Below are 16,805 nucleotides of genomic sequence, written 5' to 3'. Positions count from 1 at the left end.
ATAAATAACTGCAAAACATAAAATAGGTAATAAAACCATGCTCAGCACATAGTAAATTTCAGGTATTTCCAGAATCTACTGAGACATTGAGAAACTAAAGAGACATTGTAATACAGTAGACAACGCGTGTGTGTGTGTGTATGTATGTATGTATATGTGCCTGTCCTAAGACTTGAACTCAGCCACGACCTGAGCACTGTCCCTGAGCATCTTTTGCTCAAGGCTAGTGCTCTACCACTTGAGCCACATTACCACTTATGGCTTTTTCTGAGATAACAGTTTATTGGAGATAAGAATCTCACCAAATTTTCTTCCTGGGCTGCCTTTGAACCATGATCATCAGATCTCAGCCTCCTGAATATCTAGGATTACAGGCATAAGCCACCAGCAAGGAGACAACATTTTTAATAGTGCTCACTGAGGAGAAAGTTTAGGAACAGACCTTTTGGGAGAAGATGAACTTAGGACCATTATTAAGGAACCAGTTTACATATACATGGTCAGAGAAGCATGATGTACTAGACTGAATAGAGGAAATGCAGTGTTCATAGTGGGCGAGAAAGGGTGAGCAACATTTACCACCTAGGTCAGGGAGTGGCGAGGTCTTAATTTACAGCCTGACATACCACTCTGACCTTCCCTATGCTCTGATTGTTAGTCATTGGCTATGGCTGGTAGGGCTATTGTGTGGCGGTTTAGATTTTATTGAATTAAAATCTAGAGTTCTGTTTTCTGTCACATGAGTACTGTGTCAGACATGCCTACTTCCCTCCCTGGGTTAGGGGCTGGGATATTGGACAGAATATTTCTCAAATGGAAACATATTCTACTAGAAATCTATTCCATAGACTACAGTGGGGCTATGGAGTTATTTAATAATTTTGTTGGGGCCACTTACATAGCTAAGAACAATGGAATTAGAGCTATACTAATTTATTTGAGGCTACTTTTGCTAAATTAAAAAGTAAGTAAAAATTTAAATTTGGACATGGAACCCTAAAGTTACCAGAAGAAACCAATGAAGAACTCTTTCACAGAGTTCATTCATGACCCAATGTCATAAAAAAGTTGTTACTTCTAAATTATGAAGTCAAAATTGTGCATGCCTGTTGGGGTTCTTTCTCTGACCCGGCTCAGATGCTTATTTCTTTCTCTCTTATTACCCTCCGTATCGTCCTCTCCCCTAACCCTCGGCCTGCAGGTAAGTTAGAGTGAGACGTAGGGGTCACTCCGGCCTGGCGTGCACGCGACCTACGTGGTAATGTGACCGCTATCCTTCCCTGGGAGCTAGCGTACATAGACCACGGAGTAGGCTTCTGAGAGCGAACTAACTTTATTGAGGGAAGGTCAAGGGGAGATGATTCTGAAGGAAGGGGGTTGGCCAGGATTCCGATAGGCTAAGAGCTGTCACGTGACCCCCAAGGGGCTGCCGTCACTCTGAGCGCGCCGAACCAGGGCGGGGCTGGTAGGCGCCGGGCTGGCTGCCAGCTAAGTCGGGGGTCTATTTGCCCAACCGGTTTCTCTGGATTTCAATCTAGAGGGGGTAGCAGGGCCGCATTCCCCATGGCTGGGGGAGGTGCATCAAGCCCCTTCCATCAAGGCGAGAAAGATGGACCCCAACACATGCCAAAATGACACAGCCAAAGATAGAAAGTAAATAATAAAGTAGAAAATATTACAACTACTAGTATAGACAAAGGGTTCATATTCTTAATATATAAAGAATTAGGTGTTAGTAAGAAAATGACAAGTAGCTCAGGAGAGGAGGGGCAGAGCAAGATGGGAGACAATTCACAGAATAGGTAGACAAATCTCTCAACACTAAATGAGGCTCAGCCTCTGGTAATATAAGCACAAATCAAGACTATATTGTGTGGGGCACACCTGGAAGTCAACTAGCTGGCCCCACCTGTTCTCAGTCTTAGGGCCACGTGTGGTTAAGATGGTGGCACCTAACAACAACGTGCAGCTGCTGCAAGTGTCTTTGGTGATAACCCGGAGGCAGTTCTGTGGGCTGTGATGCCCCGGCTCTTCCGCCCTTGATGGACAGCTCATCCCTCCCCTTCCTATGGATCTTAGACCTGATTGGCTCCTGTGCCGTATATTAGTGGCACGTACTTCCCCAATAAATGAGATCTTGCTCCGACTTGACTCCCAGGCCATCTGATTGTCCTCCGGTGAGGGAGGGCTGAGTGTGGGCTGCCTGCCCACCCTTTCCTTGCTTGGCTCGTCCAGGTCGGGGCGTGCCTTCCTTGTCTCTCCCTCGGGTTGGGGGAGTGCGCCAGGGGGCTAGAGACCCCGACAATATTGAATGATGAAGGCAGTGATGCTGGTCAAGATGCATTGTACTCATAAACTGACATGTTGAAATATAACCCCTTTATACAACTACTTAAATATAATCAAAATATAACTTTTAAAAGTATATTAGAATCACAGATTCAGGTATTCTATCACAGGTCAACACATTGTCTCTGCCATATGTCAGGAATGTTTGTCTAAGGATGTGGCCTGCTCCATCTACTTACACATAGTAGTTCTACTTCCAGCAAGGTATTGTGTGGATTAACTTGCATGGACTAGGAGTGGTCTGGTTTAAGGGTATTTATCATGACACTGTTCAGAATAAAGAGAAATTGTGAAAAGTCTAACTTTACACTGGTAGGCTCATAAGTCCCCTAGAAGCATATGTGGTCATCAGAAGACATGTGATTATCTTCATGGGCCACCAAGACACAGAATAGGTGGAAAAGGCAAGAGGCAATGAGTGTGCCACTGGATTTGCCAAAGCAAAGAAAAAAGAAGTAGCACTATGTTTCCTTGTTTACAAGTTTACTGATTGTCCTTCAAGAATCCACAGCACACAAAAGCATTTGCTGCTTTTTAGGAAGGAAGCCACATGTCTGGAACAGAGATGGGAAGGGACTTGTCTGGCTTGTATATGTCTAAATGGGCAGTTGTACTACCAGAGAAGTGAATGTAGAAAAGACAAATCTAAAAGGGGCCAAGTGAAGGTATTTTCATGCCTGAAGAGCTAAGAGTTTGACCAACTATAGACCCCAACTAAGAAAATAATCAGTGTGTTTTAGCAAAACTAAAATTGTCTTAGACTAGGAGGTAGAGACGATTGGAGAGAACAATGAGGTCAAAAATTGGTTAAAAAAAAAGTGGAGGTGGTGCTGTGGCCCAAGTAGTAGAGCACTAACCTTGAGCATAAAGAGGCTCAGAGACAGTGCTCAGGCCCTGAGTTCAAGCCCCACAACTGACAAAAAAAGGATAAAAAGTAATGGTAATTTAGTTAACTGTTGATCACATAAAGAAGCAATTGGTTTTGTAGTTTTTAAGGTGTAGAACATACTATGACTGAGGCAAAAGCACTATGTTGGGGGTTATTAGAGCTGCTAGAGTGCTGACTTTTGGGAGAGGAACAGGCTGACTTTGGCCAGGAGCAAGTTGGAGGGTGCTTTGTCTTTTGAAGGTTACATTATAGCTGCTGTGGTGAGTAGGCACATATGGAAGTCTTGGTACATTTTTATGGTGAAACAAGGGCTTTGCCAGACAAAGCAACTTGCAAAGAAAAGAGAGCAAGTATGTTTTCAGGCAACACTAAAGATGGCAAGATGCCTGTCCTGCACTTGATTTGCATGCAGGTAGTAGTTAAGGGATTCTCCTTAGCTCTTGGAACTACCAGCAAGAAGGAGCTTTTGAGTTTTATGGACATAAATAGAGGATCCTTAGTACTACAACTGGAAGAATAGAAAGTGAGGGTTGGGATAGTGAATGAGGTAGGAGCAGTAGGATGTGGTTCTAATTCTAGGTGACTCTTAAGTATTAAGTCAACCTTTCTGAGTAATTGCTTCCAAGCAAATAATGCTGATCAAAGTCAATCCTTAATACTTCAAAACTTATATCTTCTCCAGATTTCCTGCATATTTTCCTAGAGGTATGGATGCTTGCAACTTTTATCAGATAACAAACACCCACCTGACTTCTCTACATTTCCACCTTTCCCTCAGGAAGATTGATGATCTCAGGGAGCTATGTTTACAAACGAGCATGCTGTGCATGCACATGTGAAGAAGATGAAGTAGAGAAGCACATGGCTGCTGACTGCTCCATAAACTGTAGATCATCTTTTTCTTGCTTACATCTCAGCAAGGAATGTTACAACCAACTTTTGGAAGGATCAGTGTTGTCCTAACAAACCATATTTTACTCAGAAGAATACAGAAATTTAGAATGGAAGTTATTACACATTATCTGGCCTCCTTTACTTACAGACTCAGGGTGGTATTTTCCCATCATAGACTCCATGTCTGACTCATGTCTGACTGTGACGGTATTGTCCTTGCATCTCGAGAGCCTAGCCCAGTGGTAAAGTCAACATGTGATTTCTCACCAGTAAGGACCATTTTATCTGGCATGTTGCATTTTGAAAGTTTTTTTTTTCCTTAGATGAGTCTATGTTTTCCATTGCATGAGTCATCTCTCATTCTTTACTTTCACGATGCCTCCTACCCTTATCCCAATAATTAAGTGAACAGTATATTTCTAAATTCTATTTAACTTTCTTATTAAGAAAGATTTAGCCAATTAAAAGCTTCCAAAAATATTCTGTGAAAAATGATCAAATGTTGATATTACCCAATAGGGATAGTATACTTAGAAACTTGTCTCCATCTGCCATTGATTCTACAGGGAATGACATAATAATTAATCATGAATACTGTCATGAATAAAATTAAGAAGGAGAATTCTGGCAACTTAGCTTTAAGAAAGTGAAATATCTTCATAGCAGAGGAAGTTGAAAATACTTCAAGATTTTCACATTTAATATTTTTACTCTTAAATGTCTTAAAACATGTTTTTCATACGTATAGTGATTTTATTCAATCTTTGTCATTATTTGTTTAAAATAAAATACTGATTATTCCGTAGCAAACTAATTGAGATATGCATGTATTGTCACATAGAAGAATCATTTTGCCATTTTAAATGAAAATAACAATTAAAATATTGATACTACTCAATATTAAAGAGTGTAGCAGAAAACATTCTTCTTTCAGTTACCCTTATAAAAAGCCACCAAAAGGTTATACCCTTCAAACCAGCAATTACATTTCTAAGGATGTATCTGAAGGAGGCCTGGTGCCAGTGGCTCACACCTATAATCCTAGCTACTTCAGAGACTGAGATCTGAGAATCAAGGTAGGAAGCCAACCTGGGCAGGAAAGTATATGAGGCTCTTATTTCCAATTAAACACACACACACACACACACACACACACACACACACACCACCACCACCCCCCTAGACTTGAGCACAAAAGCTCAGGGACAGCATCAAGGCCCAGAGTTCAAGCCCCCGGACTGACCAAAAAAAAAAGGATTTATCAGAAGGAACAAAGTGACCAATATACTATGCAAAGGAATATGTAGCAAGGAGGGTCATGACAGCTGCTTGTAACAGTAACCATTCAAAGCCAGTGTCCACCTACAGAATTTAAGAAAGTAGTTAAATTATAAATCACAATGTTCCCATAGCATGGAATACATGTAGCTATTAAAAGAGTATGAAGAATTAAATACTGTTTATTCTAATATATTATTTACTTTATCATATACTTAATTTTGAGTGATAGATATCTAAAATGTATATGTTTAGTACTTGTAGCATGATCTCACTAAGATTTTTATGTCTCTTTGTCTATATATGTGTATGCTGTGTCTGCATGTTCATGATCATGTGTCTGTGTGTATCTTCATGTGTGTATCCATGTGTGTCTGCGGTCTCTGTGTATGCAGATATCTCTGTATGTCTTTGTATGTTTATGTGTGCATTCAGGTATATATCTGTGAAGGTGCATTCATATGCATGCAGATACATCTACCTGTGTATGCCTGTGTGTAAGCATGAATGTATCTTTATCCATATAGGTCTGTGCATCACTATATGTGTGTATGTGTGTACATTCATCTGTGTGTCTGTGGCTGTTTCTGGCTATATGTATACATGCATGTGTGTAGTTACATATATTCTTTATATATTTATTAGTATATATGGAGAAAAAGTTTCAGGAATACTGGGCTGAAATGGTGAAGGATTTATGGTGTGATAATAAAGGGTATACTGTGTGGGCTAAATTGTATTATTATATTCATGAATTAGTTATGTTTTTAATATCACATTATGAAAGCCTGGAAGTTTACATTATAAGTAACCTAATGTGGAATTAAATAATTATATATGTTTACTTTTTTCTGGCTAGGTATATGGCTGACTCACTATTCTGCAAAAAAATTATTAAAATAAGTATTTATGTTAGTAGTTTGGTTTTATTGAGTTCTTAAAATTTTTTGTCATTTTGAAATTTCAATGGAGAAAGGATATTGGCATAATCAGGCCACGTATATGTCTAGTTACATTATATACTATTTAGCAATGCATGTTATCTCCCTTTTTTCTTCACAGATGGTGACATTAAGATCCATCCTAAACAACGGCTCTATACTGTGAGTTTGCCTCCTGAGGGTTATGTTCCCTGTGAACCAGAGCCCAAGTGCACAAGTTCTGAGAATGTTGCCAGTGCTGATGACATAGAAGGTAGAAAATCTAGTGGGAGGAAAGGTGACTGTCTTTACAGATAAATCATTATTTTCTACATTACAAATAACCATCTAAATTTATGATGAGAGGTGTAAGGAAGTATCATATAGCCAATACATGGTTACATATTTACATATTTTACAGCCATTAAATTATCAAAATTTGTAATAACAAGTAGTACTTAAGATAGGGGACTTAACATTGGAGTATGGTAGTAGCCACATTTGTTAGTGTATTAGAGGAAGTCTAGAATTAAATAAATATATCAAATTAATAGAACTTGTTTTTGTTTAGAGGTTTTTGTTCTTTTCAAGTTTTTCAAAATTTTGAAAATTTTATGATCAAGAAATAACTTGTTTTGTATCTCCTGGGAAAATATTGATCTATTGCTAGTGCCTGATCACAGGGTCTCAAGGGGTCTATAGAGTCCAGGGGAGGTTGAGGCAGGGTCCAGGACATCCCTTTTTTTCTAACTACAAGAGTCAGGCGTGAATCAGAACATTGCATAGACAGATTCAGAGGGAGAGAAGGAGTTTCTAGATATTTTCAGTTGCAATTTTAGGTAAAGAACATGAAGACTAAAGATGGAAAAGAAGAAAAGGTCATGTTGACCCACCTTTTCAAAGCAAACTTCAAGTCCTCGACTTTGATTTTAAATTTCCAGGACCAACTAACTCGTTGGACAGTAGCTTCCGGAAGGCTGTAGGAAACAAAGTCTGGCTATTTCCTGCTTTTGTTGCTACCATGCACTCCTCTGCCAACTGCATCCCACATGTTAGCACTCAGGGCTCTGCTCAGTCCTGTTCTGCAAGCACCAGTACTGTTGGTGGCTCATACCAACTACTTAGCCTCCACCATCTGGCAAGGCAACAGGTGTAGCATTCATATTTATGTTTGGAAGCCTGCTGATGCTCACAGTGCTGATCCTTCAGTTCCTTTATGCTTAAGGAAGCCATCTGTGAGTCACTAGCACTCTCTTTAGAACTGTCATCCCTGAGGCCATTAGCTTGGGACTGTCATTTACCTTTTTCCCTTGGTGCCTGGCCCAGCATCTTGTGAGAAGTTGGAATTCAATGCTTATTAACTAAATCAAGTAATTTGTTACAGGGCCTATGTGTACTTGTGATGAAGAGAGTTCTGTGCTCAGGAGCTATAAGTAGAACCCACAGTTCAGCCATCCATCCCACTCTGCATATAATATACACAAACAGTGGATTTTTCCAAGATTACAGTTTCTTTTAGGAATAGGTAGGAGTTGTAGGAAAGGGAAATGGTATTGTTAAATATAAATTTTTATCTTAAAAGGCATCATGTAGGATTTGTTCCAGGCTCTCCTCACCTGGATATGGGTGAAATCATGGTAGAATACTGGGTAAGAAGAGGCTCTTCCCCGCCACAGGGCACCATTCCTCCTCCTGTCATTGAGGTTATGTGTTATCTGGAAGAGGCACTTTGCTCTGACGTGGCACATTCGTAGGATGCTGCCCTGTGTGGATTTATATAATCTACTGCAGTGATATTAAAATTCCTTTGGTGCTGCTGAGATCATAAATAATGTTTGTCCCCAGAATATATTGAATCACAGTTACTTCCAAGGTGAAATGAGTACAAAATTATGGGACTTCAGGTGATACCTGGTAGAGACACACAACAGATAATGGTTACTGACTAGAGGGTATGCATCCTTCCTGGGGCTAGAAAGCCAGTCCTTGAACAGCTGGACAAGATACAAGTCTATCCAGTTAATTTCTACAAGAAAATATTCAGTGGTTCCAACATGCCCTTTCTCTAGGTTTCTATCAATTTATGTGTCTTTGGACTGTCTACTTCCTATCACAGGCCACATGAGGTGGTAACTGGTTCCAGGAAAACACAAATCCCTTAGTTCATTAGATTTTGCAAGTGCTTGCTTTATATCATGTCAGACATATGCTCAGTTCATATCACTGCACCTCTCCTAAAAATATTGTCAAGAATTGTATTTCTATGCTTATATTTTATTGCAGATTAATTAAAGACATGGAGAGTATTTCATGTTTTGTTTTGGTTTGATTTTTTTTCTTTGCTACAACTTTCTGTTAACATCTTAATTTTTCATTCTGGGACTGTGGCTCATGACTGTAATGCTAGCTACTCAGGAGGCTAAGATCTGAGAACCATGGTTTGAAGCGGGTCTAAGCAGAAGATTTTATGAATCTCTTATCTCCAGTTAATTCTTGCCCCTCCAAAAACAACAACAACAAACGAACAACAAAAAAACAGCCAGAAGTAGAGCTATGGCTCAAAAGGTAGAACACTAGCTAGGATACAGTGCCCTGGCCTGGAGTTCAAGCCCCAGTGCCAGCACACTTACGCACATACACCTATATACAATCTTATTCTTCATATACTGTATAGTCACTGGTGTTTACAGAAAATTCACATGAAATATTCCTATGGAGTTTTAGTGCTAGAAAAACATTTGGATCTTATGAACTGTATACTGCTTTTCTTGAGTAAGGTATACATGTTGTTCTTTGTTAGTATACATTAGTGGAGATGTCTTATTCTTGATGCTTTTGTGCTTTAGCTGCTAGGAAGCTCAACTTCCAGCTTCTTATTGATACATTTAATTGCAGTTGTTTTTCATTAGGCTTCTCATACCTCTTACTCTTTTTAGATTAAATCCTTAAAACATTGTATTTTCTAGGCTATGTCATAACCATTTAGAGAAGTACACATAGTAATCAGAGTTCAGCAACTAGTCCCTTTATTAAAGGTCTTTTGAGATTTGTGTTAGGCAGTTTGCTTAGGCCCTGTGATAGGAGGGTGGCAAATAGTCCCTTTCCTTATCCTGATTAGAATGATTTCATGTGCAAGCTACTGTAGTGAGCTGGGGAGGTGTCTACAGAAGTAATACTTTAGGCCTGAGGAGGGAGTCTGGGCCTGCCTGTATGCTGGAGAAGTCAGAGTACAGGGCATAGGAGCAGAGTGATTTTCAAATCTTAACCAGCCAACAGGCAGAAACAGGACATGTGTTTAAGAATAATAAGCAACATCTATTCCCACCGTGGAGACTAAGCTAGTTGGTGCGATTGATGAGCAGGTAGTGAGGGTAATTTCAAGGCAGAGTTTCAAGATCTTTGGTCAGAAGCCTGGACTTATTTTGTGTCATGAGGAGCCCTGCTTAATATTCTTCCTTGTGAGTCCAAGAGCAGCAGGATCATATGTCTGGTCCAGACATGCTCAAGGAAGGCAGTGAATGAGGAGCCAGAGAGTGGTGGAGGAAATGCAGTGCTGCCTTGGAGATGTTTCCCAGATGGAAGCCATCAGGCTTGACAATGTTTTACTAGGATGAGGGTAAGGAGAGGTTTGGTAGCCCCAGGGTTTTTACTCTTGAGCAGGAAAGATAGCAACAATGGTTAAGTGTTTCCCTGTGTGAGTGGGAAGATAGCTCTAACCTTGTGAGGCAGAAAGTCTCATGGGAGGTGACAGTGTTTGAATTTATCTTTCACGTGTGTATCTTTTTGGCTCAGTTTCCTTTTCTCATGCTGATTCCTCTGCCTTGCGTTTGTTAAACACTTGAGTAGCCAAACCAAGAATTCGGTTTTGCAACAGATAGCAACAAGCCTTGATGCTCCCTCTGTCTCCTTAGAAACAGAGTCGTAACTATGGTCTTTGATTTTCATTCTAGCTCTCCAGTGAACCCCAGGCAATTGTAGAACCTGATGTCTTGCATGTGAATTATTGAAAACACTAGTGATGTTTGATTCACTAAGGTTTGGAATATATTCACCTGATTTGCAATGCACCTATCATGATTACCACTTTCTGCACTTTAATCTCCTTTTCCCAATTAAAGTAAATATTCTTATTAGCTACTTCTTCCCTTTCTCTTTTCTTATTTCAGATATCCTTCTCACGTATTTGTCAGGTGGTGTGTCTCCATAGCAGTGGCTTCAGTCAGCTAATAAGGACACAAGCCTTGCCTGTGGTGGGGCCGGACCAAATCCAGAAACCTCTGCATAAAAATCCCACCTTTACAAATGACACCCAAACTATAATCTCAGTTGATTTAAACCCCCAAATAATCAAGTCCTCAGGAATAAGACTCTTCCTTTTCTACATGCTCTGATCTTTGGTAGTTTTTCTCCTAAAATGAAAAGCGCCGTGTTCCTATTGATCACAAAAGTGCTAATTAAAGGGAAGTCGAGCATTAGAGAAGATGCATAGGAAGTAAAACATCACCTCAGGACATTAGATCACAGCTGTTTCCTTTTTTATTTTTTTATTTTATTTTTTTTTGGGGGGTGAGGGTGGGAACTATGATTTAAACCCAGGGCCTTGCACTTGCTACACAGCATTCTACCATTTGAGAGCCACATTTTCAGCTCAAGTGAGACTTTGTAGTAGGCATCTATAAAAATCTCTCCCTGTGCCTATTATGTATACACATACAGAATTTATGAAAATTGCACATGAATTATCTTATACATTACATTATGCTCTCAATATTTATTGTGGAAGTTTTTTCTTTGCAGTATATGTCAGTATATCATTTCTCAAAAATTATTAAGTCACTAGGCACTGGTGACTCATGCCTGTCCTCCTAGCTATTCAGGAAGCTGATGTCTGAGGATTGCTGTTTGAAGTCAGTCTAGGCAGAAAAGTTTGAGACTCATCTCCAATGAAACACCAAAAAACTGGAATTGGAGCTATAGCTCAAGTGGTAGAAAACTAGCCTTGAGCAAAAAAGTTCAGGGAGAGCACCCAGGCCCTGAGTTGAAGTCCCAAGACCAGCATACACACATAAACACAATAATAATAATAATAATAATGTCTAGTTAGGCATGGCAAATGTCCATAATCCCAGCTTCTCTTCCCATGGAGGAAGAGATCAGGAGGATCATGGTTTGAAGCAACTCAAGCAAAAAAACAGGCAAAAAGCTCCATTTCAACAAAACAAGCTGAGCATAATGGGATACACTTGTAATCCCAGCTATTCCAGAGGCAAAGGTAGGAGATCTGTGGTTTACACTGATCTAAGCAAAAAGCACAGATCTTAACTGAAAACAATAACTAAAGCAAAGAGGCCTGGAGATGTGGCATAAGTTGTAGAGTGCCTGCCTAGTAACACTAAAGAGACGGGTTGGGGTGGAAAGGAGAGAGAGAAAGAGAGAATATCTATTTTAAGAACAACTTCCTTCATACCAGCTCACGCATGTCTGATCAGCTTCTGAATGTAATTTTGTAGAAGTAGACATAGGTTCCCTGTTTTAAGACATGTTAACAAAGGGTCTTTCAGATAGCTCTCCCAATTCATGTGCCTAGAGTCAGCCTAAGCAAGTTCAGTCTTTTACTTTAGTAAATTGTTTGCATATATAGCTCTTAAATATTTATATGAAAAAAATGCTCATTAAGGACGTCTATGGACGCCTGGCATCTGTGACTGACAGATTTAGCTCTGAGGAAACTTAAAATCTCCTTATAGCAAAAGAAACTATGAACAAAGTTGAAAAACAGAGGAACCAAACAAATATTTGCAGAGTACATGATATTATAAATCAATAAGGAAAAAATTGTTACCCATTAGAATGAGCCAAATTGAAGTTGCTATTTCTGAAAATTCAAGTAGGAGTCACTGATGTTAAATGTATAACACATCTTCCTAGGTGCTTTATTTTTATATATTTCACATGAAATTGAATACATTTTGATAGGAAAAACAAAGTATAGATTGATCTTTTTTTTAAAATTCTGTTATTGTTTTAAGCCCCCTTCTATTGTATTATCTACTCATTTCCATCATTGAACTTAGAAATTATTTTTACAGATTTGTTTGCTTTATCCTGTATCTTGTTCTCTGCTTTTCTTTCTTTCTGGAACAAGCTTCTCCACAGCTGTGCTCTTGGTGTTTGGGGCTAGACAATCTCTCCAGCAGGACTTTACTTCAGTTAAGGGCAAAATCACATCCCAGTTGATGACACAACATACTGAGATGCCACAGAGGTAGGGTCGTGCCAGGCCAACCATCTGCCCTCAGGGAACTAGGCCTGGCCAGAGTCTAGGAATCTCATGCTGTCCCCTCATTCTTTTATCTATTTTTCTTTTTAAAAAAAGAAAAACAGAACAAAAACAAACACAACAACACAAAAAAAACCCTCCAGTATCTTTAGTAATAGTATTGGCAATCTATAAATTGGCAACAACTTATAATTGATATCTTAAGTAACTATATTTCTGTATGGCTTTTTCAGTAATCTCTTGAGTATTTCTGGAGGGTACTGACCTTTTTTTATTATTTTGACATATTTTTGAGCCATTTGTAGATACCAAAGTAGGGGAAGGCTGGCCATCTTGAGTCTTGTCTTCGTGTCTGCAATTTCAGCAGGAACAAAATAATTCCATAAGGTACAGCTAGCTCTTTTCTGTTGCATGGCTTTTACAGTGGAGAAGGCCCTATAGCTTCCACATCACTGTGTCTGTAGGATGCCTGCCTGTCCTTACTGTGCTGTGGGGTGAGCCTGATACCCATGTGGATGCACAAAACAGGCTGGAGCTCACTACCAACTTTACTGTGCCAGCCACTTCATGGTGGGTCTTCTCTTCGAGAATTTGCAAAGCTATGAATAAGCCATTCCCTTTTCTTTATTCTACTGAGCATATCACAAGGAGCTTGGTCAGACTTTCTGGACACCCCAATGTATCTCATATTTACCCTCACCCATCAATCTTTCCTCCCCAGTCAATACACATCCCTCCTTCCATCCTGTTTTCTTTATTTTTGTGGTTGTAAATTATTTCTAATAACTAAATATTTTAATAATAGCATCTACCCACAACTACATATGTATGTCTCTGGTTCTGGCCATTTTGCCTTCCCAGTAGTACTACCACTCATGATGAGGTAACCCACCCCATACAGCAATCCTGGAGCTGTGGTAGCATAGGAGACACTGTCCCCTCACCCAGGCTAACTTTCAGCAGTGAGCACAACAGGCTCTCTGGGATAGGGGCAAAGAGAGTTGACCTACACTGTCCCCCTCCCAAAGACATTCCAAAGAATGTCTGGACACTGAGATGGAACTGCCTCTGACTTTCTTGGCCTCCGCATAGTTCCCAGGCCTGTGTCCCTTTCCTATGAGACCATCTGGAGAGTGGTGAGGGCTCATTATCTCTGCTTCAGTTATTCCAGATCTCTTCCACTACCATTCCTATGAATCCTACACCACTTGCAGACATTAGATCAGCTCCCTAGGACCCCTGTACCTCCCTCAGACTCCTAGACTCCCTCACTCTATTCCAAGTGCTGCCAAATTAGCCCTTCACCTAGCTCTGTAGCTGCTTAATAGAAGTTTAGGGGTTCTTTTCTACTAGCCCATGTGACCTCAGCTGAGAGACCATTGTGGCTTTCTAAGACTCAGTGCACCATCTGTACCCTTCTTAGCAAACTTGCCTCCTTCGTTCCTGCCAATCCCGCCCTGCACTTTCTACTTCCTATGCTTCTCCTTGTGTGCCAACCTTATGTAGTTTGGCTCCCCTCACTCCCCTCTGTGGAACTATCAATTTCCCTAAGTCAGCCCTCTTCACCCAACCTCCCTACAACAAAGTACACCTTCTCTGTGTTGTTTCTCTTCTCCAGGCCTCAGTGCCCTTGTCTACCTAATGGAGAAATAGTCCTGAACCAATAGAATTTCACACTTTATTGGTGCCAGTCAAATGTGCAAATGTGAGGATAGGCAACTTTTCATCTCTGAGGTACTCTGGCCTACGGACTGCTGTCCCTACATCTTATGTCAGCATTTGGCGAACTGACTTAAATGAGTATTAATATAAATGGCCTCTAAGTCAGATGTCAGTTCTCTCCCAGCTCATAATCAAAAGGATATTTGACTGCATTGCTTTGTCTTTGTGTTCAGACTAGCAGCAGAGTCACTAACTTGATGTTATTTGTATGGAAACTGTTATGTTATGATTCCGATAGCACCAGGGGAAGTAGATGTCAACATTTGGGTTTTGAAAGCATGAACTAAATGCAGTGTTCCTGTGTCTCTAAGACACATCCATTCTTTATATGTTTTGACAGAATCAGGCTTTATTGTAATGCAGGCAGTGTTTTAGGCCTTCTTGACACTGTCTGGGTCACTGTTCAGCTTTATATCTTTGCTGCCAACCTGAGCCATATTCAACTAATTTATTAATATTTCTTCAACTAACAGAACTTTCAGAACTGAGTAATAAAGGGTGAGTTAAAAAATAATATGCAGGGGCTGGGAATATGGCCTAGTGGTAGAGTGCTTGCTTCGTATACATGAAGCTCTGGGCTCGATTCCTCAGCACCACATACATAGAAAAAGCCAGAAGTGGCACTGTGGCTCAAGTGGTAGAGTGCTAGCCTTGAGCAAAAGAAGCCAGCAATAGTTCTCAGGGCCTGAGTTCAAGCCCCAGGACTGGCAAAATAAAATAATAATAATAATATGCACATTGCCTAAAGCTGCAAAGAGATTCAGGTATGGAAAGATGTTGCAAAACCTGCCATCATAGAATACAGACCCATGGGAGGTCAGCAGATGCTAAGGAAACACAGGAAGAACAAACATCATAGGGGAAGAATGAGAAAACTCCTGGCCTTCTCTATGGTACAATTTGACAACTCTAGAGCTGAGTAGATTTTGAGTTAACATTTCAACATAGAAGTTATGCTTTCATGTCACAAAGGAATATAGTACTTCTCAATTTCAGAGCCTTCCACACACATGGCCTCTCTTGTATCTGAGGTCGTTATGCTTGTCAGTCTACAGAATTGCTGGTGATTTAAGTAGAGATTCATCCTGTGGAAAGACATGGAGTAAAGTGAGAAAAGATGCCAGAATTCCAGTGTCTTTACATCTTGTTTACCTTCTGGGTCTTATTTTTGTCATCTACATAATGAAGTGTTAGAGCTAGAAAATTTGCTGAATTCCCTTCTTATTTTAAAATGTGGTAAATTTAAATTTCTTTTAATCAATTATTATATAAAATACTACTAGGAAAGAAGACTACAGTAATAGTAGGACACTTACTTCACTAGTTCTATTCCCCAGTATCATAACCAAACTAGACAAAACCAGCCAAAGCTGGTGGTGGTGTTTGTTTACCTGTAATCCCAGTACCTGGGAGCCTGAGGCAAGAAGACTGACAGCTTAAGATTGTGTGTGTGTGTGTGTGTGTGTGTCTGTCTGTCTGTCTGTCTGTCTGTCTGTGTGTGAAAGATAGTGTTAGATAGAGGATCGTATTTAATCCTCAGCAATGATGCTGTGATGTGAAAACAGCTAACTCAAGGCCAAAAGTCACATGCTTACAGCAGAGTAATAATAATAAGTAAATAAATAATAATAAAGGGTACTTTCTCAGTAGAATGCCTTCCTAGGGAGATTAGAATAAATAAGAAAGAGTGAAGAGCTGAACAAAAGCTGGTAACAGAAGCAGAATGGAGGCTCAGACCTTCTACCAGCAGGTGCTATTGGTAGTGGCTGCATGAAGATTCAAGAAGCTATGAGCCTCAGAAGACAGAATCCACAAGGTCCTCCTCTTTGTTGTGTCTCTCTCTTTCTTCTAGAAGTTAGTGGAAGCAAGAAGATACTTGATAATGATGGGTGCCTCTCAGCACACCTGGAATTCTAAAGGCTTAGAGTTAGTGGCCTTTTGTGCTCCAGGAGTGTCATCTGACCTCACACTGTAGGTAGTTTTCCTCAGCTGTTGAGGAGGAGCCTACTCCTCAGACTTACATTTGCTGAAACAGAAAGGTTTGTGTGTTTGTTCCCAGGCCCACCCATTCTCTCATAATACAAGGACATTAATTTGGTTCCTGAATTTTGATTTCCATGAAATATGTGCAGATTTTTAACACTATCTGTGCTTCATTCTTATAAATTATCCATGAAATATTGGAAGGAAAGAGCACTGGTTATGGGAAAAGTATGTGCAGTTATCTTTGTGGACACAGTACTGAAACAGGACTCTTGTATGAGGATTCGTGTACTCTGAAAGAGGAAAACAGGGAAGTCTGAGAGCTTCAAATGTAAATTCCACTGCATTTGTTTATTTTTCAGTTTTTAATCTTAAGATATTCATACTCTTAACAAGAAATACTACTGTTAGCCCAGTGCCAGTGGATCATGCCTGTGATTCTAGCTACTCAGGAGGCTGAGATCTGATGATTGTGGTTAGAAGCCAATTC

General features: G+C 40.0%; 1 protein-coding gene across 2 annotated transcripts in view; it reads left to right on the top strand.

Annotated features, from left to right (window-relative positions):
* The window catches only part of Erich1 (glutamate rich 1), a 56,649-nt gene that overhangs the window by 18,955 nt on the left and 20,889 nt on the right, over window positions 1-16,805 (top strand). For both annotated transcript variants that reach the window (XM_048330458.1, XM_048330457.1), the window contains exon 3: window positions 6,473-6,604. In XM_048330458.1, the coding sequence (XP_048186415.1) occupies window positions 6,473-6,604 (132 nt within the window). The remainder of the gene's footprint in view (window positions 1-6,472; window positions 6,605-16,805) is intronic.

This window comes from Perognathus longimembris, chromosome 21 (genome assembly GCF_023159225.1).
Source record: "Perognathus longimembris pacificus isolate PPM17 chromosome 21, ASM2315922v1, whole genome shotgun sequence".
Lineage (NCBI taxonomy): Eukaryota > Metazoa > Chordata > Mammalia > Rodentia > Heteromyidae > Perognathus > Perognathus longimembris.
Note: the sequence above shows the minus strand (reverse complement) of the source record. Positions and strands in the feature narration are given on the sequence as shown.